The sequence below is a fragment of the Heteronotia binoei genome, chromosome 21 (assembly GCF_032191835.1).
Source record: "Heteronotia binoei isolate CCM8104 ecotype False Entrance Well chromosome 21, APGP_CSIRO_Hbin_v1, whole genome shotgun sequence".
Classification (NCBI taxonomy): domain Eukaryota; kingdom Metazoa; phylum Chordata; class Lepidosauria; order Squamata; family Gekkonidae; genus Heteronotia; species Heteronotia binoei.
This window is the reverse complement of record NC_083243.1, coordinates 18,276,962-18,301,032: the sequence shown is the minus strand read 5'-3', so window position 1 is coordinate 18,301,032 and position 24,071 is coordinate 18,276,962. Positions and strand designations below refer to the sequence as shown.

At 46.5% G+C, this 24,071-nt stretch overlaps 1 protein-coding gene across 1 annotated transcript in view; it reads left to right on the top strand.

The window, feature by feature from the left end:
• The window catches only part of KCNH5 (potassium voltage-gated channel subfamily H member 5), a 353,692-nt gene that overhangs the window by 123,500 nt on the left and 206,121 nt on the right, over positions 1–24,071 (top strand). The window contains 1 exon segment of the mRNA XM_060262655.1: positions 14,153–14,582. Coding sequence (XP_060118638.1) covers positions 14,153–14,582 — 430 coding nt within the window.

Genomic DNA, 24,071 nt, shown 5'->3' with positions numbered 1-24,071 from the left:
GGCTCGGAGTAGCCTTGGAACACCTTACGATTTTCTTCCTTTCCTCTCCCCACAACAGACATCCTGTGAGGCGGGTGGGGCTGAGAGAGCTCTGAGAGAACTGCTTTTGCGAGAACAGCTCTGCGAGAACTGTGACTGACCCAAGGTTACCCAGATGGCTGCATGTGGAGGAGGACCGGGGATCAAACCTGCTTGTCCAAATTAGAGTCTGCTGCTCTTAACCACTACACCAGGGGTGTCAAACATGTGGCCCAGGGGCCAAATCAGGCCCCCAAGCAACTGACTTTCTGCTTCCTTCTCCCTCTCTCCTGCTTCCTTCTTCTTCACAGCTTGCTTTGCCAGGCTTGCACAGGAGGGGGGTGGGAGGCAGAGTTTGCTTTGCCAGGCTCTCTCCCTCACACCGCAGACCTACTGAGCAAAGCCTCTCTTCCTTCTATTGGCTGAGGCTCCTTCCCATCCTAGTCCCCTGGAGAAGGAAGGAAAGAGCCAAAGCTTCCTTTGTCCAATTCCCTGGATCCCATGGGGAAAATACAAAGAAAGCACCTTTAAGACCAATGAGTGCTAATGTTTTAAGCATGATTTATTTTAAGGGTTTTAAAAAAAATCTTTAATTGTGTTTGTGTCCTTTATAAAGTTTATATCTCTGCTACTTAATCTTAAATAGGTACACACATGGCCCAGCCTGACATGGCCCGGCCCGACAAGGTCTCATTTCTGTCAGCTCCAGCCCTCATAACAAATGAGTTTGACACCCCTGTGCTACACCAAACTGGCTTCTAGTCCAGTGGTCCACCTAGCCCAGCATCCCATTTCATGCAGTGGCCAACCAATCCCTCTGGACGGCTAACAACAGGGTTTAGAGGCTTGGGTCTTAGGGTTGCCAACATCCAGGTGACACCTGGTGATCTCCCGCTATTACAGTTGATCTCCAGACGACCAAGATCAGCTTCCCCCAGGAGAAAATGGCTGATTTGGAGGATGGAGTCTATGGCATGAAACCCTGCTGAAGTCCCTCCCCTCCTCAAAGGAAAAGGAAAGGAAAGGTCCCCTGTGCAAGCAACCAGTCGTTTCTGACTCTGGGGTGACGCTGCTTTCACAACGTTTTCACGGCAGACTTTTTATGGGGTGGTTTGCCATTGCCTTCCCCAGTCCTCTACACTTCCCCCCCAGCAAGCTGGGTCCTCATTTTACCGACCTGGGAAGGATGGAAGGCTGAGTCAACCTCAAGTCAGCTACCTGAACCCAGCTTCCACCGGGGATCGAACTCAGGTTATGAGCAGAGCTTAGGACTTCAGTACTGCAGCTTTAACACTCTGTGCCACGGGGTTCTTCATTCCCTCCTCAAACCAGTTCACATACACCTGCTGATGTGACCTTGGAGATGTGGCCAGAAGAGACACACTTTTCACACAATTTAAATAGGATGTGAGGGCGATCTGGCCCTCACATCTGCCACCCCATTGATTGCCAGGGTTGATTCAGCTGATCTGGCTTGCTAGGCGGGTGTCCCCTACCTCCCTCCCAGATTGAAGGAGTGTACCGTTCTTCGGTCAAGAAGAAGAAGAAGACTGCAGATTGATACCCCGCCCTTCTTTCTGAATCAGAGACTCAGAGTGGCTTACAATCTCCTCTATCTTCTCCCCCCACAACAGACACCCTGTGAGGTGGGCGGGGCTGGAGAGGGCTCTCACAGCAGCTGCCCTTTCAAGGACAGCTCTGCGAGAGCAATGTCTGACCCGAGGCCATTCCAGCAGCTGCAAGTGGAGGAGCGGGGAACCAAACCTGGTTCTCCCCTGATAAGAGTCTGTACACTTAACTACTTCACCAAACTGGCACTACACCAAGTTGATGGGGTGTGAACTAGCGGAGAATGACTGAAAATGTTGAGGACCACTCCGGATGAATATTGAGCATTGTAGAACTTTGTATTCTTGGTTCTTGGGAGGGTAGGGAGAACAGTGGGAGGGCTTCTAATATCCTGGCCCCAGTGGCTGACCCAGAGCTATGGCTGACCCAAGGCCATTCCAGCAGCTGCAAGTGGAGGAGGGGGGAATCAATTACGGTTCTCCCAGATAAGAGTCCGTGCACTTAACCACTACACCAAACTGGCTCTCCCAAGGGTATACGATAGCTGCAGTCCCCTGCTTGAACCTCCACAATTTAAATAGACATATCAAAAATTTCTCATAGGTGAACAATCACAAAATTGGTATGCATAATATAAATACCATACAGGCACAGTGCCCAACAGAACAAAAGTCCATTTCAGTGTATGACTCCAGCAATGTCTTCTGTCGCTGAAAGATCGAACATGATTCAAAGTTCAAATCATGAGCAGGAGTCTATACACAATAGCCGACTTGTAAAATTTCCCTTCACGCGATCGCTAGCTTGAAGATTCATGCTTCGCTGAACGGAGCTTTTCCCATAAGCCGAATGAATATTTTACTATAGAAAATCTCTTGCGCCCGCCAATTGTGGGAAGGGGAAGGGGATTGTAAGCCCCTCTGAGACTCCTTTGGCTAGCGAAGGGTGGGGTATAAATCCAATCTCCTCCTCCTCTTCTCTATTGCTACCTTGCTCAGGATGGGGCAGGCTAGATGTAAATGGTGGCGTTCTGGTTCAGTTAGACCACTTGGAGACGAAACAAAACATAGGTCGTTTTCGCACTTACCTTATTCCGGAGCGACGTCCCTCTTCACCGCGCAGTGTCTGCGCGGATTTCACACTACTTGCTCCGCAGATGCCGGAAGTCCCGCGGCTTTTGCATTGCAAATGTACACTGGTTTTTGGTGGTTTACATTTGCGACACAAAAGCCGTGGGACTTCCGGCTTCTGCGGAGCAAGTAGTGTGAAATCCGCGCAGACGCTGTGCGGTGAAGAGGGACGTCGCTCCGGAATAAGGTAAGTGCGAAAACGACCATAGTTTTTCAGCATTGGGACAAGATTGTTTTATTCTCAACCACCATGTGCGGCCAGGAGATCTCCCAGTATTAAAATGGATCTCCAGCCAACAGAGATCATCTCCCCCGGGAAAAATGGATGCTTTGGCGAGTGGACTCGATTGCCTTGTACTCTGCTGAGGTCCCTCCCCAAATCCCGCCTTCCCCAGGCTCCGCCCACCAAATCTCCAGGTATTTCCCAATCCGGAACTGGCAACCCTAACTTTCATCCCCAGCACCATTGTAACTGGTACTTCGCAGGGCTTGTAAAACCGAACTTTTTAAGCAAGCCTATAACAACTAGGGGAGAAGGCTGCCTCTCTTATTCCGCTGGGCAACTCCACCAGAAGGAGCATCAACAGATAAATGGAAAGCCTAGTATGATCTGAGCTGCCTAAGCTTTTAATACGTTGTAAAACACTGATAAGAGCCCCGTGACGCAGAGTGGTAAAGCTGCAATACTGCAGTCGGAGCCCTCTGCTCATGACCTGAGTTCGATCCCAGTGGAAGCTGGTTCAGGTAGTCAGCTCAGGGTTGACTCAGCCTTCCATCCTTTTGAGGTCGGTAAAATGAGTACCCAGCTTGCTGGGGAGAAAGCGTAGATGACTGGGGAAGGCGATGGCAAACCACCCCGTAAAAAGTCTGCCGTGAAAACGTGAAAGCAACATCACCCCAGAGTTGGAAACGACTGGTGCTTTCACAGGGGACTACCTTTGCAGCACCAATATTTTGTTTTAAATTGTCAATTATTATGTCTTATCGTTTTATATCGGAAACGGAGATGTTGGTTTTATTTTGATACTTAGCCACCCTGAGTCTGTTTGGAATGGGCGGGATATAAATGGAAAGTAAATAAATAAATAAATAAATAAAAATACTTCATTTTTTTCCCCATACAACTAATTAAGTAGCTAATTAACTCTCCCTATCCCTCTCCCTTCCTCCCCTTGCTTCTCCTGTTTTAAGGGGAGGGAATATTTATCGAAGTATATTCCTAACATTAACACCACAAATCAACAGTATTCTCCCAAAAAGGGGAATTAAAGACTCATAAGGGCTTTCGGGACTAAGCTCCTTATAAGTAGCTTGACTTGAAACATCTCTTGGAGGACACATTTGCTTCAGTCGTTTCTGCCGATTTACGAGTCATGTCAGGAGGAGTAAACGTTCCCTATTTTGTTCATTCGTTTGTGCTCACTTCTCTGATTTTCACTTTTAGATTTGATTGACTTGATTTTTAGCCTGCCTTTCCCACAAATGGGCTTACGTTTGTAGATGAGCTTCACATCACGTAGGCATGTAGTTTTATAAGACACATGTCAATTAGAGACATCATGTTCAGGGGTGTCGTGGTTAAGTGTGTGGACTCTTTTCTGGGAGAACCGGGTTTGATTCCCCACTCCTCCCCTTGCAACTGCTGGAATGGCCTTGGGCGAGCCATAGCTCTTGCACAGTTGTCCTTGAAAGGACAGCTTCTGGGAGAGCTCTCTCAGCCCCACCTACATCACAGGGTGTCTGTTGCAGGAGAGGAAGATAAAGGAGATTGTGAGCTGCTCTGAGATTCAGAGTGGAGACCAGGATAATAAATCCAATATCTTTTCCTTCTATATAATATATATATAATTTTAGCACAGAAAGAATACTGATGGAGGAGTGCATTTTCTTGTAATGAAACAAACGGACAAACTAATGCCCCTGAACTAAAGGTTCATGGGTTGGATTTGCACAAGGAAGAAACAAAATTGGAATATACATGTTCTTCAGGTTAAACAACTGGAACGAGTCATTTGAAATCAGATTTTTATTAAAACTCTAGATTTATATTTAACAATTTGAATCGCTAAAGCAGGGGTCTCCACGAGGTAGCTAGCATCCCCTGGAGGACCCAAGAAAATAACCATGGAAAGATCTGCTCTAGACGCTGTTATAAAATAAAGTTTTTTTATTTCAAGGATTCTTCTCTGTGATCCTGAGCCAATAGCTTCATTTCTGGTGCTCTTTCTAGTCCATGTTCAGCTGCTAGGTCCAGACAAAACTTAAGAGGGAGAGACGGTGGCTCAGTGGTAGAGCATCTGCTTGGGAAGCAGAAGGTCTCAGGGTCAATCCCCGGCATCTCCACCTAAAAAGGGTCCAGGCAAATAGGTGTGAAAAACCTCAGCTTGAGACCCTGGAGAGCCGCTGCCAGTCTGAGAAGACAGTACTGACCTTGATGGGCCGAGGGTCTGATTCAGTAGAAGGCAGCTTCATATGATCATATGTTCACATTCTACAGTGGTAGTAATTCAGAATATTTTAGGCTAATTGGAAGTAGCTCTCATTAAAGTAAAGGCTGGCAGCTCCTGTACTAGAGATATAGTGGTGGGCTATATGGTCATCCTAGAATCATAGAGTTGGAAGGGACCTCCAGGGTCACAAATACTTCCTGGGGTTCCATTCCTTTGGTGGGGGCAGTGGGCTCCCTGTCCTCCAGTCTCATTGGCTGCTGCTGCTCTGAATGGCAGCAGATTTTTTTAAAGGGATGCTGGTTGTGATGTCATGTCTCTTTTGGTAAAAAAGAAACCCTGGAAGTTCTAGGGATTGCTAGAAACTCTATGGTTTGCCATAGAGCTTCTGTTGGTTCCTAGAGCTACCCTGTCACTTTTGGGTTTTTTACCAAAAATCATGTGTTGTTGCACCTCCCAGAGCCTTCACACTGGTTGCCAGGCACTGCTAGGCAATCCTAGGTCAACGCCAACTCCCCCAAGTCAACTGCACTAGTGGCTGTACTTTCTTTCCTCTGATTGGCCAGCTGTTATCCTCAAGGGCTGGACTTGGCCATGTGGCCTCCAGTTGCTGACCCTGGATGTATCGTTTGGCAACAGCAAGCCTCAAATGATCATGTTCTGTTTAGATTCTCTGTAAGGTTAAAAAGAAACATCGGCAACACGTACGAGAGCTTCAGCTTGATGCCGCTGCTGAAAATAAACTCCAGCGTTTTACGGCCCCATAATATAATCAGGCAACATTTTGACTAGACTGATTTGATAATGATGCGTAGAAAAAGGGCAATTTAAACTTGGCACAGAAGTGAAGTATGCTTGCTTCGTTGCCTTCTGCCGAATGAATCATCCCGGGCTGCCGAACCGTCTGCGGTGGAATCCTTTTGTTGGAAGGCTCCGATAATTGAACGCTAATGATTCAGAATGCAGAAACTAGTTACGTTCTTGTAGACTGTAGTAAATTAAGAGCCTCTGATTCCCTATCAGGGCTTGAATAGCTCCTGACGTGAGGCATATGGCTATTGAAAGTGGGGGGAAGAAGAAGAAGAAGAAGCCAGAGGCGTCCAACCGAAAGCTCTTTCAGAAGTGCTTAATGGCATGTGACACTCACTGTAATGGCTAATTAAGTTTCGGTGGTTAGACATATGTCCTACCTTTTAAGAACTGAGGAAGCAGATGATGTGTGCACGGCCGTTTGCAGTTACTGAAAAACTCTTGTCGCGAAAGTTTTCTGATAAATGACAGGGCCGCAGAAGGGAACGAATCTTCTGCTTGTATAATAGCTCGTCCTTGCATTCTGCCTCTGTAGTATCCTTTAAACCAGAGGCGTCAAACTCATTTTTTCTGAGGGCCGGATTTGTCATAAATGAGACCTTGTCGGGCTGGGCCAGGTATGTCATAACATGTAATTTCAGGTAGTGGAGATATAAATTTTATAAAGGACACAGACAAATACAATTAAAGATTTTTTTTAAAAAAAAACCCTTAAAACAAAACACGCTTAAAACATTAGCATTTGTTGGTCTTAAAGGTGCTTTCTTTGTATCTCTCACCTGCAATCCAGGGAATTGGGCAAAGGAAGCTCTGTCTCTTCCCTTCCTTCCCTGGGGGGGGGGGAGGAGGAGGAGCCTCAGCCAATAGAAGAAAAAGTGGCTTGGCTCAGTAGCTCTGCTTTGCGATTGAGAGAGACTGGCAAAGCAAGCTCTCTCTCCCCCCTTCCTCCCTAAGGGAGGAGCCTCAGCCAATGGAGAAAATGGAGGTTTTGCTCTGTAGCTCCTGTGTGATTGAGCAAGCCTGCCCAAGCAAGCTGTGATGCAGAAGGAAGCAAAATAGAGGGAGAAGGAAGCAGATGACAGCCAGTTGCTTGGGGACCTGACAGGAGCCTTCTGGGGGCCTGATTCAGCCCCTGGGCCACATGTTTGACACCCCTGCTTTAAATACCCTCCCAGACAATGGGAAGATGTGCATCTTTGGTATGCCCAAACTCTCCTTATATAACCAGAGAATGTCCTGCATGAGTAATAATTCTAGAAGGGTAACAGTGTTAGGCCTTAACATAGATGCCGGGAAAATAGAGAGCCGCACCAGTCACAGGAGATAAATTCCTAAATGAGGGTTAACAACCTGTTCGTTTTGCAGTAGTTTTTAGGCACAGAAAAAAAGATTGCTTTAATTTTGAACCAAAACCTGTTGGGTGCTGGGCAGCCTTATCTTATCTCTGTTCTTTACAGAGTTTCTCTTCCTCATGCAATCCCAAGAACAGAATAAGCACTAGCATTTTTGCATGTGAGCGATATTTTAGGATCTGGATTTTAACACTTAATATAATGAGTGTTCCCTCTGAGCTGAGTTAGTGTGACCATAGAGCTTTTCCCTCCCAAAATGCTAGAGTGTCCGGGAAAACTATAAAGTTTTCCCAGAAACGCCTAGAGCAGCTGGAGCGTGATGTCGCCAGCATGATGACATAACCTGCTGGAGGCAGGGGTGGGGGGGGGGCGGACTTGGCAACCCTATCCACTTTCTATAGCATTATTGACTTTTCCAGTAACTCTTGTCCTCTCATGATGCGATCAAAGCACGAAAGCCACATCCCTTTAACTTTTAGGGAGTTCACGCTTGATCTGGGAACCTACGTGTCTTTTGGGTGGTCCGCAGTATCTGGTAAAGCTCTTCTCCAACACCGCATTTCAAATGAACCAGCTTTTCCCCTGGCAGACTGAGAGTACCAGGGCTTTTTCTTGTAGCAGGAACTCCTTTGAATATTAGGCTACATCCTCCTGATGTAGCCAATCCTACAAGAACTTACAGGACTCTTAGTACAGGGCCTACTGTAAGCTTCAGGAGGATTGGTGACATCAGGGGGCGTGGCCTAATATGCTACACACAAAAAATGCCCCGTACGATAGTATTACTTTGTGGACATGAGATCACAATTGGTGCTGGGTTTTTTTGGGGGGGACAGGGCCTAACAAAGCATTTTAAAAACAATGTAAAAAGAGAGCAAATTTCAGAAGCAAACAAAAAAGTCAAAAGATGCAAAGTCAAGAGAATTACAAGACACTCAAGCACATTGAATAATTAAGATGGCAGATATTTTTGCCTTTGGGGAGACTGCTCAGAACACTGCCAGCGAGAGTTGTTAATGTTCTCATCTTTTGGGGTTTGGTGCCCTCTCTAGAGTCTCTAGCCCTCTCTAGACTCTAGAGTGCAGATGACTGGGGAAGGCAATGGCAAACCACCCCGTTAAAAGTTTGCCATGAAAATGTTGTGAAAGTAACGTCACCCCAGAGTCAGAAAAGACTGGTGCTTGCACAGGGGGCTACCTTTATTTTGGCTATTAGAGCCTCGTGGCGCAGAGTGGTAAAGCTGCAGCACTGCATTCTGAACTCTCTGCTCATGACCTGAGTTCAATCCCAGCGAAAGCTGGTTCAGGTAGCTAGCTCAAGGTTGACTCAGCCCTCTATCCTTCCAAAGTCGGTAAAATGAGTCCCCAGCTTGCTGGGGTAAAAGTGTAAATGACTGGGGAAGGCAATGGCAAACCACCTTGTAAAAAGTCTGCCATGAAAATGTCGTGATGTGACGTCACCCAAATGACTGCTGCTTGCACAGGGGATTGCCTTTACCGTTTACGAAATGTGTGGTGCCTGAGTATAGAAGTGAATGTGTCTTGTCGCTAGTGAGCAGGCACATAAACACATACACACAGACACTGTGGCACCATGCAGTGTGTAGTCTGCCCTTTTCCACAGGGCAACTGCTGAGGAAGACTTTGAACTGCGATAGAACGTTGGCAGACGACTCAGTTTCCCCCTCTAATATGCCTTTAATCAAAAAGAACAAACACCGTATCGGCTTTTAAATCAGCGGGTGGGCAGATTTTTTGCAGAGTCAAAATGGATGTAGGCGCTTTCAACAATGGCGGAGTCTTGCGTGTGAGAACCTGGACGTTACAGTAACTTGACCCGAGTTTCATCTGTGACATGTCCGTCGTGGTGTGATCTTTATTCTCCGTTCACCCCCAAATCCAGAACACCATTTCCTGGAGTGTGAAGTGCAGAGAGAGGCAGCGGATAAAGACATCCTGCCTGTAATTGAAAATAGTTCTTTATGTAACTCTTGGGAAATGAGGACACACATTTAGTAGCAACTGCGGCTTTTACATAATTGGAGAATGCATGAAAAATGTGAGAATAATTGAGTTTGTGTACAATTGCTGATCTCTTCTTGGTAAATCTGAGAGTGTATAGAGTCCCTTTAATGATTAAAGAATCTATTTTCAAGCTCAAGTTCGCCTTTATCAGCATAAAAATATCTGAACAAATTAGTTAAAAAGGTAGAGTGGAATCTATGTACTATAGTTTGGTGTAGTGGTTAAGTGTGTGGACTCTTATCTGGGAGAACCGGGTTTGATTCCCCACTCCTCCACTCACAGCTGCTGGAATGGACTTGCGTCAGCAAGAGCTCTCGCAGGAGTTGTCCTTGAAAGGGTAGCTTCTGGGAGCGCTCTCTCAGCCCCACCCATCTCACAGGGTGTCTGTTGCTGGGGGAGAAGATAGAGGAGATTGTAAGCCACTCTCTGTCCTTGAAAGGGCAGCTGCTGTGAGGGCCCTCTCAGCCCCACCCACCTCACAGGGTGCCTGTTGTGCGGGGAGAAGATATAGGAGATTGTAAGACACTCTGAGTCTCTGTCCTTGAAAGGGCAGCTGCTGTGAGGGCCCTCTCAGCCCCACCCACCTCACAGGGTGTCTGTTGTGGGTGGAGAAGATATAGGAGATTGTAAGCCACTCTGAGTCTCTGTCCTTGAAAGGGCAGCTGCTGTGAGGGCCCTCTCAGCCCCACCCACCTCACAGGGTGTCTGTTGTGGGTGGAGAAGATATAGGAGATTGTAAGCCACTCTGAGTCTCTGTCCTTGAAAGGGCAGCTGCTGTGAGGGCCCTCTCAGCCGCACCCACCTCACAGGGTGTCTGTTGTGGGGGGAGAAGATATAGGAGATTGTAAGCCACTCTGAGTCTCTGTCCTTGAAAGGGCAGCTGCTGTGAGGGCCCTCTCAGCCGCACCCACCTCACAGGGTGTCTGTTGTGGGGGGAGAAGATAAAGGAGATTGTAAGCCACTCTGATTCAGAGAGAGGGCAGGGTATAAATCTGCAGTCTTCTTCTTCTTTTTCTTCTTCTTCCCCACCTATGGTTGTGGCCTGTGGATATCTAAACCTATGGATTGGGGCCACATGGAGGCCAAACAGATCTTTCTGCACACTTGGGCGACTCCCCAGATGTGCAGAAAAATCTTAAATGTTTTCAAAAAATACAAGGTTGTTTTTTTTTTTAAATCCCCCAAAAGCAAAACAGCATTTTCTGTGCAAAGGCAGCGAATGCGCCTACCTCTGCCTGGGCCTGATGGCGGTGCACCAGCCTGGGAACAATATTTTATGGAAGAATATTTTATTCCGCTTGGGAATTATGCGTGCACCTTTAATGAACAAAGCCTGGAGGTATACACTTTTTATTGGAATAATAAAATGTACTTTTTTTTTTTTGGTTTGGTCATAAAAATGAGTCTTGAATTTCATCTCGTATTGGTTATTTGTTGGTTGTTGTACCTGTTCTGCCCTTTTGAATTGTTTGTAGCTTCGTCGTGGTCTGGCTTATGGCTAAAATATTCAGTTCAGGACCAGGGCTTTTTGGTGTAGCAGGAACTCCTCTGCATATTAGGCCACACCCCCCTGATGTAGCCAGTCCTCTTGGAGCTTACAGTAGGCCCTGTAAGCTCTTGAAGGATTGGCTACATCTGGGGCGTGTGGCCTAATATGCAAAGGAGCTCCTGCTACAAAAAAAGCCCTGGGTCCAATTAAAGTTAGTCATACTTAGTTCTCGCTGAAACCAGTGTTTCTAATTAGGCTTGAATAAAACTGAGCTCTATTAATCTCAGTAGACTTAGTTTTAGGGTAGCTCTGTTGGTCTTTAGTAGAATGGCAAGCCTTGAATCATAAAATCATAGAATTGGAAGGGACCTCCAGGGTCATCTAATCCAGCCCCCTGCACAATGCAGGAAACCCACAAGTATCTCCCCACCCCCTACACACACCCAGTGATCCTTGCTCCGTGTCCAGAAGGTGGCAAAAAACCTTACAGGATTCCTGGCCAAACTGTCCTGGAGAGAAATTGCTGCCTGACTCCAAAGTGGTGATCCGTATTTCCTGGGGTGTGTAAGAAAAGGGCCATGAGAACTAAGCACTGATGCAACCCTTCCTGCCCTCCTCATAATCTGCTTAAAGTCACAGGATCTTCATTGCTGTCAGATGGCCATCTAGCCTCTGCTTGAAAATCTCCAAGGAAGGAGAGCTCACCACCTCCCGAGGAAGCCTGTTCCACTGAGGAACCGCTCTAACGGTCAGGAAGTTCTTCCTAATGTTGAGCCGGAAACTCTTCTGATTTAATTTCTAGTCCATCGGTTCTAGTCCGGCCTTCTGGAGCCACAGAAAACAACTGCACTATCTTCTATATGACAGCCTTTCAAGTACTTGAAACACTTTAGATATCAAGAAGATTTTCAGGTTGTGTGTTTTTGAGAGTCAACACTCTCTGATGAAGAGCGCTTTGACTCTCGAAACCGAAATCTTGTTGGTTTCTAAGGTGATACTGGACTTAAACCTAGCAAAGAAAATTGATAGGAATATCGAGTTCAACTTACTGTACTTGAGCGGGAGCCCTTTACTTAATTCCTGAAGCCGGATTACTTACCTAAATCCTGTTGATCGTGGTTAGTGATGCTAGTAACAGTTGAAACCAATGTTCTCTCTAAGCTGAGTTAGTGTGAGCTGGCTCCCAGTTTTTTAGCCTCTGGCTCACAACTTGAATGCCAGTAGCTCACAAAGTAGAATTTTTGCTCACAAGGCTCCACATCTTAGAGGGAGTATTGGTTGAAACCCTTCTGTTTTGACTTTAAAAATCCAGTCTGGTTTTCCTTCCGCTTTGCATGAACTGAACTCAGGAGCATTCATTCTTGTGCCGTTTTCTCTTTCCTTGCAGGAGACTTTGTTATCACATTTGCCATGCTTTAATATTGGGTTTTTTGTTGTTGTTCTCGGTGGTTACGTTAAAACAGCATAAAAGAAAGGAACAGATGAGGAACACTGGCATTGAAAATGGGTCAAATAAAAGAGCTTGCTCAAAAAAAGTGCCAAGCCAAGAAGAAACTAAAAAGGGTTCATACATCCCCAATCCTGGCAGAAGTCCAACGAGGCAGAGACATGGCAGTAGGGCACCACTGGGTGTTCACATAAAATAATCTCCAGGGAAGACCTGAAAGTGATGTCATGCCGCTCTAGAAAAAGTTAAAACTCCATGGTTTTATCATAGAGTTTCTGGTGATTCCTGGAGTGGTGGGGCATAGTTTCAAGTTCCCCCCAGAAGTGACCTTTACACAATCATCCAATGTTGATTTTTAATTCCCCCCCCCCTTCTGTCAGCCTCTGAAATGCCAATGGGCAACAGGAGCCGTGGATGGGAGATCTTCTGCCCCCAGTGGGCAAAGTGGAAAGCCTACCTGAGTTTAAGAGAGCCAGTTTAGTGTAGTGGTTAAGTGTGCAGACTCTTATCCGGGAGAACTGGTTTTGATTCCTCACTCCTCCCCTTGCACCTGCTGGAATGGCCTTGGGTCAGCCATAGCTATCGCAGGAGTTGTCCTTGAAAGGGCAGCTTCTGTGAAAGCTCTCTCAGCCCCACCTCACAGGGTCTCTATTGTGGGGGGAGAAGATAAAGGAGATTTGTAAGCCACTCTGAGACTCTGATTCAGAGAGAAGGGTGGGGTATAAATCTGCAATTCTTCTTCTTAATGTGCCTCCAATAAAACAGTATTTGATTAACAGTAGTTATAACATGGAACTCCTTTCATGTCAGCATGTTTTATTTAGGGGTGGACTGGTCCTTTCACCTACTGGAAAAGATTACCTACTAAGCTGTTATCCTGGAGGACCACTGGTGGCCAGGAGCAAGCTTAACCCAGTGGCTTCTCTGGCACTGGCTGTGCGGTAGGGTCTACTCAGGTCAAAGCTAGGTCCCATTAATGATGACAAAGGGTACAGCCTCATCCACCAGAAAGGCCACTTGGCACCACCGGGACTGTTTTAATGACCCAATCCTCCCTGAGTTGTGTCATTCAATACACAAAAAGTACATAAAAGAAGCCATGCTGGATCAGGCCAATGGCCCATCCAGTCCAACACTCTGTGTCACACTTAAGAACATAAGAGAAGCCATGTTGGATCAGGCCAGTGGCCCATCCAGTCCAACACTCTGTGTCACACAGTGGCCAAAAGAAACCCCAGGTGCCATCAGGAGGTCCATTAGGGCCAGGACACTAGAAGCCCTCCCGCTGTGCCCCCCCCAAGCACCAAGAATACAGTGCATCACTGCCCCAGACAGAGAGTTCCATCTATACCTTGTGTCTCATAGCCACTGAGGAACCTCTACTCCATATGTTTATCCAATCCCCTCCTGAAGCCATCTATGCATGCAGCTGCCATCACTTCCTGTGGCAGTGAATTCCATGTGTCAATCACCCTTTGGGTGAAGAAGTACTTCCTTTTATCCATTCTAATCCGACTGCTCAGCAATTTCATTGAGTGTCCACCAGTTCTTGTGTTGTGAGAAAGGGAGAAAAGTGCTTCTTTCTCTACCCCAGGCATAATTTTGTAAACCTCTATCCTGTCACCCCTGAGTCGATGTTTCTCCAAGCTAAAGAGCCCCAAGCGTTTTAACCTTTCTACATAGGGAAAGTGTTCCAACCCTTGAATCATTCTAGTTGCCCTTTTCTTCACTTTCTCCAATGCTATAATATCTGGGTTTTTTTTGAGGTGCGGTGACCAGAATTGTACACGGTACTCCAAATGCGGCCGCACCATCAATTTATACAGGGGCATCACGATACTGAAACGCTCTCTGTTCCTTCCGTAGGGGATCAGCAGCCTCTTCAGTTCCTTAAAAGTGGTACGCCTTCTGCGGTTGGGCCGTGTCGCCAGGAAGCTGGATCACTATCTGGAATACGGTGCCGCCGTGCTGGTCCTTTTGGTCTGCGTCTTCGGACTAGTGGCTCACTGGCTGGCTTGCATCTGGTACAGCATTGGGGACTACGAGGTCATCGACGAGATCACGAACACCATCAAGACGGACAGCTGGCTCTTCCAGTTGGCCGAGAGCATTGGGATGCCGTATCGGTACAACACGACCGGATCGGGGCAATGGGAGGGAGGACCCAACAAATACTCACTGTATATAACTTCACTCTACTTTACCATGACAAGCCTTACGACGATAGGATTTGGAAACATTGCTCCAACCACCGATGGGGAGAAGATATTTTCGGTGGCCATGATGATGGTTGGCTGTAAGTAGGATCTTATGTACCTATGTATATCTATAGCTGCAATATTTTTTTTATGACTTTGCATGGGATTTCTACAGCATCTACAGCATCGAATCATGATAGATATTCTCATCACGCTGACATCGAACGGTAGGGAATTTGGCCTGTGGCAGTTTTATTCTAACTGTACAGCGGGACTGTCCACCCACTCATCCTTCTCTGAGAACTTCGTCTTTTTCCAGCTGCCACTTGCAGTAGCTGTCAGTAATAATGACTTAGGCAGCTTGGCTTCCTTACAGTAATGAACATACTCCATTCGGCCTTGGAATCAGTCCCAATGTGACCTTTGCGTTCATTATACAAGCACAATTCACCGATGACGTTTTTTAAAGGAGCACATCTGGAGATAAGAATGTGGCTGTGCCCAGGGGTGGCATTCTAACAGGAGCTCCTTTGCATATTAGGCCACACACCCCTGATGTAGCCAATCCTCTAAGAGCTTACAAAGCTCTTTTTTGTAAGCTCTTGGAGGATTGGCTACATCAGGGCTGTGTGGCCTAATATGCAAAGGAGCTCCTGCTAGAATTTCACCCCTGGCTGTGCCTTTCTTCAGATATTACAACTGGGAGTATCAGCCACGTGTACTGAGAGCAGTTGCCATTTTGTTTGAAACAAGCTCTGTAATATCTGGGGTGCTTGATTCTGCCCAAATGGCAGCTGTGTGTATCGCAACTCACGACTGTATCATGCAGTTGAATACCCCCAAACAGGGATCAGACAGGCAAAATACACCTTTGTGAATTCATACAGCACACCGGTTCATTCAACAGCAGCTCCATCCGGAGTCTATAGTTCACAGACAACCACATTTGCTACGTAATGTAATTAAATAGTTCTAGAATCCAAGTGGTTGAATATGTATCGGTGATTTTCAGTGCGTCTGCATGTTTATGAAGATTGAGAGCAGGGAATTACTGTGATACAATAATGAAAAAAATAATAATATGAACGATTTATCCAAATTTTACCAAATTTAAAGTGATATAATCACATAAATTTTATATTACTACTGGGTAAGGAATATTCATAACAATTCATCCAATACAACTAAGCACACAAAAAGCCTTATATGAAAATCAATTCAAATAAAGTGCTTGTATATAGAAAATTTGGCTTTAAGTTCCAAAGTTCATATCATAGTTGTTCTTGCAGAAGTCTCCACCAAAACCACCTCTGACGGAGCCCGGAGCCGGCTAATGTCAAAGAGGAGGTGTTTGAAGTTCTTCCAAACCTTTTCACATCATAGGATTATACAGAAGCTCATACAAGCACAAGACAAATTCTTCAAAGGGCATATTGTTATGAATATTTCTTAAGATAAAGGTAAAGGTAGTCCCCTGGCAAGCAGCTGTCCTTTTTGACTCTGGGGTGACGTTGCTTTCACAACGTTTTCGGAAGAATGGAAGGCTGAGAACCTGAGCCGGCTACCTGAAACCAGTTTCCGCTGGAATCGAACTCAGGTTGTGAGCAGAGGGTTCAGACTGCAGTACTGCAGCTTTACCACTCTGCGCCATGAGGCTTTAAAAAGGTAAAGGTATTCCCCTGTGCAAGCACCAGTCGTTTTCGACTCTGGGGTGATGTTGCTTTCACAACGTTTTCATGGCAGACTTTTTACGGGGTGGTTTGCCATTGCCTTCCCCAGTCATCTACACTTTCCCCCCAGCAAGCTGGGTACTTGTTTTACCGACCTCGGAAGGATGGAAGGCTGAGAACCTGAGCTGGCTACCTGAAACCAGCTTCCGCTGGAATCGAACTCAGGTTGTGAGCAGAGGGCTCCGACTGCAGTACTGCAGCTTTACCGCTCTGCGCCACGGGGCTCTATTCCTTACCCAGTAGTAATATAAAATATATGTGATTATATCACTTTAAATTTGGTAAAATTTGGATAAATCGTTTCTATTATTATTTTTCCCCCGTTATGGTATCATGGTAATTCCCTGCTCTCAACCTCTCTGTGACCCTCCCTTCTAGTCATACGTTTATGAAGGTTGGCAGACAGAAGTGCTTGGGGATATGGGCTGGTGGCTGGGGAGGAGATGGATGGTCACCCCAGTGTTATTCATCAAACTGTCGCCGTACACAACCCTGTTTGTTTGGCCGTAGCTATACAGCGGGCCATTCTCACAGTCACTCGCTTCTTTAAATCCTTCGGCTCTCATGAGATGGAAAGGAGGTACGGTCAGGCTGGGCCTGCTGAACATCTCTGATAGTATGAAATAACGGAAGGTGTTGAAGGTTTTTTTCAGCTCGTTCTCTCAAAGCACAAAAGGTGTGCGGTTGGGTTAGGCTGCAACTTCTGTTTTGTTTTTTTTTAATTATTTATTTGATTTGTACCCTGCCCTCCCCGCTGAAGCAGGCTCAGGGCGGCTTACAACATAAAATCTCAGAAACAATAAAATTAATAGGTATTAAAAATACACATTCGGCAATAAAATAACAATGATTAAAACAGTTAAAACAATTAAAACAGACTGTTAAGTTGGTGCTATTCTGATGGCGACGGCCTTCTTCCACAGCTCTTAAATACCGGTGCCAGTCAGTTGTATGCCAGCCGGAAGAGGACAGTCTTGCAGGCCTTGCGGAACTGCACCAGGTTCCTCAAGGCCCTCACCTCATCTGGTAGTAAGTTACACCAGCAGGGGGCTATGATTGAGAAGGCCCTGTCTCTAGTTAATTTCAATCGGGCCTCCTTCAGCCTGGGGATTACTAACAGATTTTGTGATCCCGATCTAAGTACTCTCTGGGGAACATTATCTCCCGGGAATGGTATTTCTTGTCACCATGGAAGCTGGAGGCAGTGCTACATATTGTATAGGTTATATCCCCACCTGTTTTCAGTACTTTTGTTGATCTGTGGTTCCTCTAGTCTAGAGTGAATATATATATTTTTAAGATAACAGATACCAGAGAGGGTGTTTCTCATTTCCTGTGTCATCAAGGCCATTGCATCTAGGCTTGCCAGCCCCCAGATCACCCATCAGAGAAGAAAAGTTGGCAACTGGATTTCGTGCTGGATGATGAAGAAGAATTGCAGATTTATACTCCGCCCTTCTCTCTGAATCAGAGACTCAGAGCGGCTTACAATCTCCTATATCTTCTCCCCTAACCAACAGACACCCTGTGAGGTGGGTGGGGGCTGAGAGGGCTCTCACAGCAGCTGCCCTTTCAAGGACAACCTCTGCCAGAGCTATGGCTGACCCAAGGCCATTCCAGCAGGTGCAAGTGGAGGAGTGGGGAATCAAACCCGGTTCTCCCAGACAAGACTCCGCACACTTAACCACTACACCAAACTGGCTTCTTTAAACTGGCTATTTAAATCGTGGAGTGATGAACTGCAGGACACACTGATTGCAAATGAATGGGACTGTAACTTTAAGAACTTCGATAAGGGTTTATGTTCTAAATGCAACGATATGAATAAAGTACGTGATATATGAGAAGCATAACTTGCTCTTTTGACGTGTCCTGTTAATATAATAGAATTTGGTTTGCAAAAGATTTAAGTAGTCTTTAAGACTTTTTCACCAGCAATCTGTGTTGTTCAATCCATCTGTGTAAGTTTCCTGTGTGTATATAGAGCCCCCAGATCCAGGCAGGGGATCCCCTGGTTTTTCAGGCTCCACCCTGCCACCAGCCAACGGGTCAGTTGCAGGGAGGGGGACCCTGTCCCAACAGCCATGATGAGCCTTTAGATCTGGACCAGTTTTGAAGAAGCTTGCAAACTGCTTGTGTTTGGGAATGGGTGCGTGCACCTTTGAATCTCAGCAGGACATGAATGCTGCATGGGGAGGGGCGAGCAAGCTGTTCCTGGTGAATGTGTGAGAGAGGAAGAGAGCACAATCCATGGATTCATTTCAGAAGTCATTTGTCTAGTTAAATGGATAGTAAAGCGTTAACTAGAAGCTGATTATGGGATGGAGGAAAACTCTGCCCCCCTAGACCTTTCCTATACTTTCATTTTCCTGTGTTAGTCTGAAGAAGTTGGTAGAAATATAGCAGATTGTTACATTCAGCAACTCCTGTGAGTAAAGAGATTGCTCCACTGAGATCACAAAAGCGTGGGCTTGCAAACTGTTTATTTTGACTGCTTTGTGTGTGTGCGTTCACTTTCATTTAGTGGAATTGTCGTTGCTGGGAAACAAGGAAATGAAGACTGTATTCAGGGGAACTTCGCTGCTGTATTTTTATTTTAGGAATGAAGACGTCTCCAGGCTGCACCCCCAAGTCCCCAGGTATTTTCTGGGTTGGACCTGGGAACCTAACTGTGTCAATCCGATGGATGTGAACTTCAGTTAGGCTTCCCAATCCCCAGGTCCCAGAGGGGGATCCCCCGGTTTTACAGGCTTCCCCCCTCCCCCAGCGAGCTGGCCGGCAGGGGAAGCCCCGCCCTCACAGCCATCATGCACCTCCATGAACAATTCCCACAGGGAATGATGGGGAATTGATCTGCAGGTATCAGGGGCTCTGGGAGGGCTGTTTTTTGAGATAGAGGCACCAAATTTTCAGTATAGCACCTAGTGCCTCTCCGCAAAATACCTCCCAAGTTTCAAAAAGTATGGACCAGGGGATCCAATTCTATGAGCCCCAAAAGAAGGTGCCCCTATCCTTCATTATATCCTATGGAAGGAAGGCATTTAAAAAGATGTGCAGTCCCTTTAAATGTGACGGCCAGAACTCCCTTGGAGTTCAATGATGCTTGTCATACCCCTTGCTCTTGGCTCCGCCCCCAATGTCTCCTGGCTCCGCCCCCAAAGTCTCCTGGCTCCACCCCAAAGTCCCCAGATATTTCTTGAATGGGACTTGGCAACCCTAACTTCAGTGTAGTTTGAAAGTCCAGAAAATGCTATCAGGAGATAACTGAAAACTATCAGTTGTGCTAGTAACACTGCGATAGGAGATGCCTTATGTGGACATCTTGATAAGTAGTGGTGCCTGAATTAATACTTGCGCTCAGCCCTTGAGGAAGGGGCCATATTTCCCGTCTATGACATTTTCCCTATGGGGTTCCCATTTCCCCATCTATGGCAGTAGACCTCCAGGCAATTGCAGTCTTTGTCTACCAATGCTCAGCTGATTTGTGGGAGGAAACTGGAGCCAAAGGCGGGGAGGGACAATTGTACTGGGAAGAAAAATTAAGAAGAAAAATAAGGCCTTGGCTACTTACAGGAAGTTCCGACCATAGAGTTCCCAGTGATCCCTAGAGCTATCTGGAAGTGACAAGGGTAGCTCTAGCAATCTACAGTTACTCTATAGTAATCTATGGGAAGATTACTGTATAGCAGGGGTGGCTAAACTTGCTTAATGTAAGAGCCACATAGAATAAATGTCAGATATTTGAGAGCCACAAGACTTTCACATTGTTCTAGGAATTGAGCTCTGTGGTCAGAACTTCGGGTAAGTAGTTGAGGCCTTATTTTTCTTTTTAATTTTTCTCAGAGGATGCTGTCTCCCCACAACCCTCCTGCCACCTGGCCAGTCTGCATAGACAGTGACCCTGAAAGGCTGGGGGTGGGGGGGTGGGGGGTGGTCTGACTTGGGATAAGGCATCTTCATGTGTTCAACCTGGCCAAATTCAGCTTGGCAGCTATGTTCTGTAGCCTGCCAAATACTGGAAACTCTCCCTGTTTTAGTAGTTGCTCAGCTTCTCAGGGCTTGATAGTACAGGACTGAATTCAAGATTACCTCATGTTGTTTAATTGAAAAAAAAAAGCCAGTTTCCGGGGAAGGGAAGAGAGGAGATTATGAGCCAGCCTGGGTGTAGAACGACTGCTTCAGTTTGTGGTGCACTTTGGCATTCCAGAAAGACCCATGCATGCACGCCCCATTTAGAGAGCCCAACCCATACAGTCACATTTCCAGGGCTTTTTTGGGGCAGGAACTCAGTTCCGGCTGGCTTAGTGTCAGGGGGTGTGGACTAATATGCACATAAGTTCCTGCTGGGCTTTTCCCCCTACAACCCCCCCCCCGTGCGGGCCAATAGAGATGTCAGGGTGTGGCCTAGTATGCAAATGAGTTCCTGCTTGGCTTTTTCTACAAAAACCCCTGCACATCCCCCCCCATTGAGCTTTTTTTTTTACCGTTTCTCAGTTTTAAGATGTTCTGTTCTAACTTGTATCTTGATGTAACTCTTATACTGAACATATTAAGACAATTGTCTATCCTAAAAGTGGCCCCGTGGTGCAGAGTGGTAAAGCAGCAGTACTGCAGTACTGTGATCTGAACTCTCTGCTCATGACCTGAGTTCGATCCCAGCAAAAGCTGGTTCAGGTAGCCAGCCCAAGGTTGACTCAGCCTTCCATCCTTCCAAGTTCTGTAAAATGAGTCCCCAGCTTGCTGGGGGGAAAGTGTAAAAGATTGGGGAAGGCAATCGCAAACCACCCCGTAAAAAGTCTGCCGTGAAAACACTGTGAAAGCAACGTCACCCCAGAGTTTGAAACGACTGGTGCTTGCACAGGGGACCTTTCCTTTCCTTTTCCTATCCTAAATACGTATAATATAGATTTTATCTTTTGTGTTGAAGCTTTTAGATTCTTGTAATTTAATTGGTCTGTGATCATAAATAAATTGTCTGTCTGTCCGTTGAGCTGTGAGCTCAAACACAGCTCTGGGGGTGATTGAGCAGGTCTGCCCTAGGCCTTCGTCCAAGCATCGACATCTTCAGGGTTCAGAGCTGCAAAAAATAAAATAAAATCCATCTTTGGTTGCTGATTCGGATACTTAGAAAACAAGCAGACGTCAATCGATTGCGTTGTTTTCCTAAGACATTCAGGGACTTGGCAATCGACTTTGTTCTCTTTATGGCAGAGCATCTGTGTCTTTTGCTGATCTCGCTAAGAGATCTGCATTGTGTGGGGAAGTGTATCCCTTCTTGTATGTTCCTGCCTTCCCTTGGGCTTTTTAAGTCTCCTCCAATAACAGCCTGACGAACGGGCCCAGCATGAGACAGCGGTTGCAGTATCGGCAGATGTGCCAGGGGCAAGCTGGCCAAACTGGTAAACAGTTCTGCACCCAGGAAAGCCAGAATCTGCGAGGGTATATTAACGTCAGTCAGCTTACTCTGCCAGCTTTTCATTCTTCCTTAGCGTGTTGAGTGGCGGGGGTGTGGGAAAGGAGCCACTGTTGGCATTTATCTCTCCCCCCGCCGGCAGGTAGAAGCGAGCTCCTCTTGCCAAATTGTCAGGTGACAGGTTGGAGGGTTTGTCGCCACTATAATATAGTGAGTTCAGTCCAAGGAAGATAAGAACATAAGAGAAGCCATGTTGGATCAGGCCAATGGCCCATCCAGTCCAACACTCTGTGTCACATAAGAACATAACAGAAGCCCTGTTGGATCAGGCCAGTGACCCATCCAGTCCAACGCTCTGTGTCACACATAAGAACATAAGAGAAGCCATGTTGGATCAGGCCAGTGGCCCATCCAGTCCAACACTCTGTGTCACACATAAGAATATAAGAGAAGCCATGTTGGATCAGGCCAGTGGCCCATCCAGTCCAACACTCTGCGTCACATAAGAACATAACAGAAGCCCTGTTGGATCAGGCCAGTGGCCCATCCAGTCCAACACTCTGCGTCACATAAGAACATAACAGAAGCCCTGTTGGATCAGGCCAGTGGCCCATCCAGTCCAACACTCTGCGTCACATAAGAACATAAGAGAAGCCATGTTGGATCAGGCCAGTGGCCCATCCAGTCCAACACTCTGCGTCACATAAGAACATAAGAGAAGCCATGTCGGATCAGGCCAATGGCCCATCCAGTCCAACACTCTGTGTCACATAAGAACATAACAGAAGCCCTGTTGGATCAGGCCAGTGGCCCATCCAGTCCAACACTCTGCGTCACATAAGAACATAACAGAAGCCCTGTTGGATCAGGCCAGTGGCCCATCCAGTCCAACACTCTGCGTCACATAAGAACATAACAGAAGCCCTGTTGGATCAGGCCAGTGGCCCATCCAGTCCAACACTCTGCGTCACATAAGAACATAAGAGAAGCCATGTTGGATCAGGCCAGTGGCCCATCCAGTCCAACACTCTGCGTCACATAAGAACATAACAGAAGCCCTGTTGGATCAGGCCAGTGGCCCATCCAGTCCAACACTCTGCGTCACATAAGAACATAAGAGAAGCCATGTTGGATCAGGCCAATGGCCCATCCAGTCCAACACTCTGTGTCACACATAAGAACATAAGAGAAGCCATGTCGGATCAGGCCAATGGCCCATCCAGTCCAACACTCTGTGTCACATAAGAACATAACAGAAGCCCTGTTGGATCAGGCCAGTAGCCCATCCAGTCCAACACTCTGCGTCACATAAGAACATAACAGAAGCCCTGTTGGATCAGGCCAGTGGCCCATCCAGTCCAACACTCTGCGTCACATAAGAACATAACAGAAGCCCTGTTGGATCAGGCCAGTGGCCCATCCAGTCCATCACTCTGTGTCACATAAGAACATAAGAGAAGCCATGTTGGATCAGGCCAATGGCCCATCCAGTCCAACACTCTGAGTCACATAAGAACATAAGAGAAGCCATGTTGGGTCAGGCCAATAGCCCATCCAGTCCAACACTCTGTGTCACACAGTGACCAAATACACAAACACACACACACACTGTGGCTAATAGCCACTGATGGACCTCTGCTCCATATTTTTATCTAACTCTCTCTTGAAGCTGGCTATGCTTGTAGACGCCACCACCTCCTGTGCCAGTGAATTCCACATGTTAATCACCCTTTGGGTGAAGAAGGACTTCTTCTATCTGTTTTAACCTGACTGCTCAGCAATTTCATTGAATGCCCACGAGTTCTTGTCTTGTGAGAAAGGGATAAAAGTACTTCTTTCTCTACTTTCTCCATCCCATGCATAATCTTGTCAACCTCTGTCACGTCACCCCGAAGTCGACGTTTCTCCAAGCTAAAGAGCCCGAAGTGTTTTAACCTTTCTTCATAGGGAAAGTGTTCCAAACCTTTAATCATTCTAGTTTCCCTTTTCTGGACTTTTTCCAATGCTATAATATCCTTTTTGAGGTGCGGTGACCAGAATTGTACACAGTATTCCAGATGAGACCGCACAATTGATTTATACAGATAGTGATTGCAGCTCTTTATTAGGTACAGCATAGTATATATTAAAAAAAAGGTAGTCCCCTATGCAAGCACCAGTCGTTTTCGATTCTGGGGTGACATTGCTTTCACAACGTTTTCACGGCAGACTTTTTTTTACGGGGTGGTTTGCCATTGCCTTCCCCAGTCATCTACACTTTCCCCCCAGCAAGCTGGATACTCATTTTACCGAACTCAGAAGGATGGAAGACTGAGTCAACCTGGAGCCGGCTACCTGAACCAGCTTCTGCCAGGATCGAACTCAGGTCATGAGCAAAAGGGCTCCGACTGCAGTCCTGCAGCTTTACCACTCTGCACCATGGGGCTCTTACAGCATAGTATAGG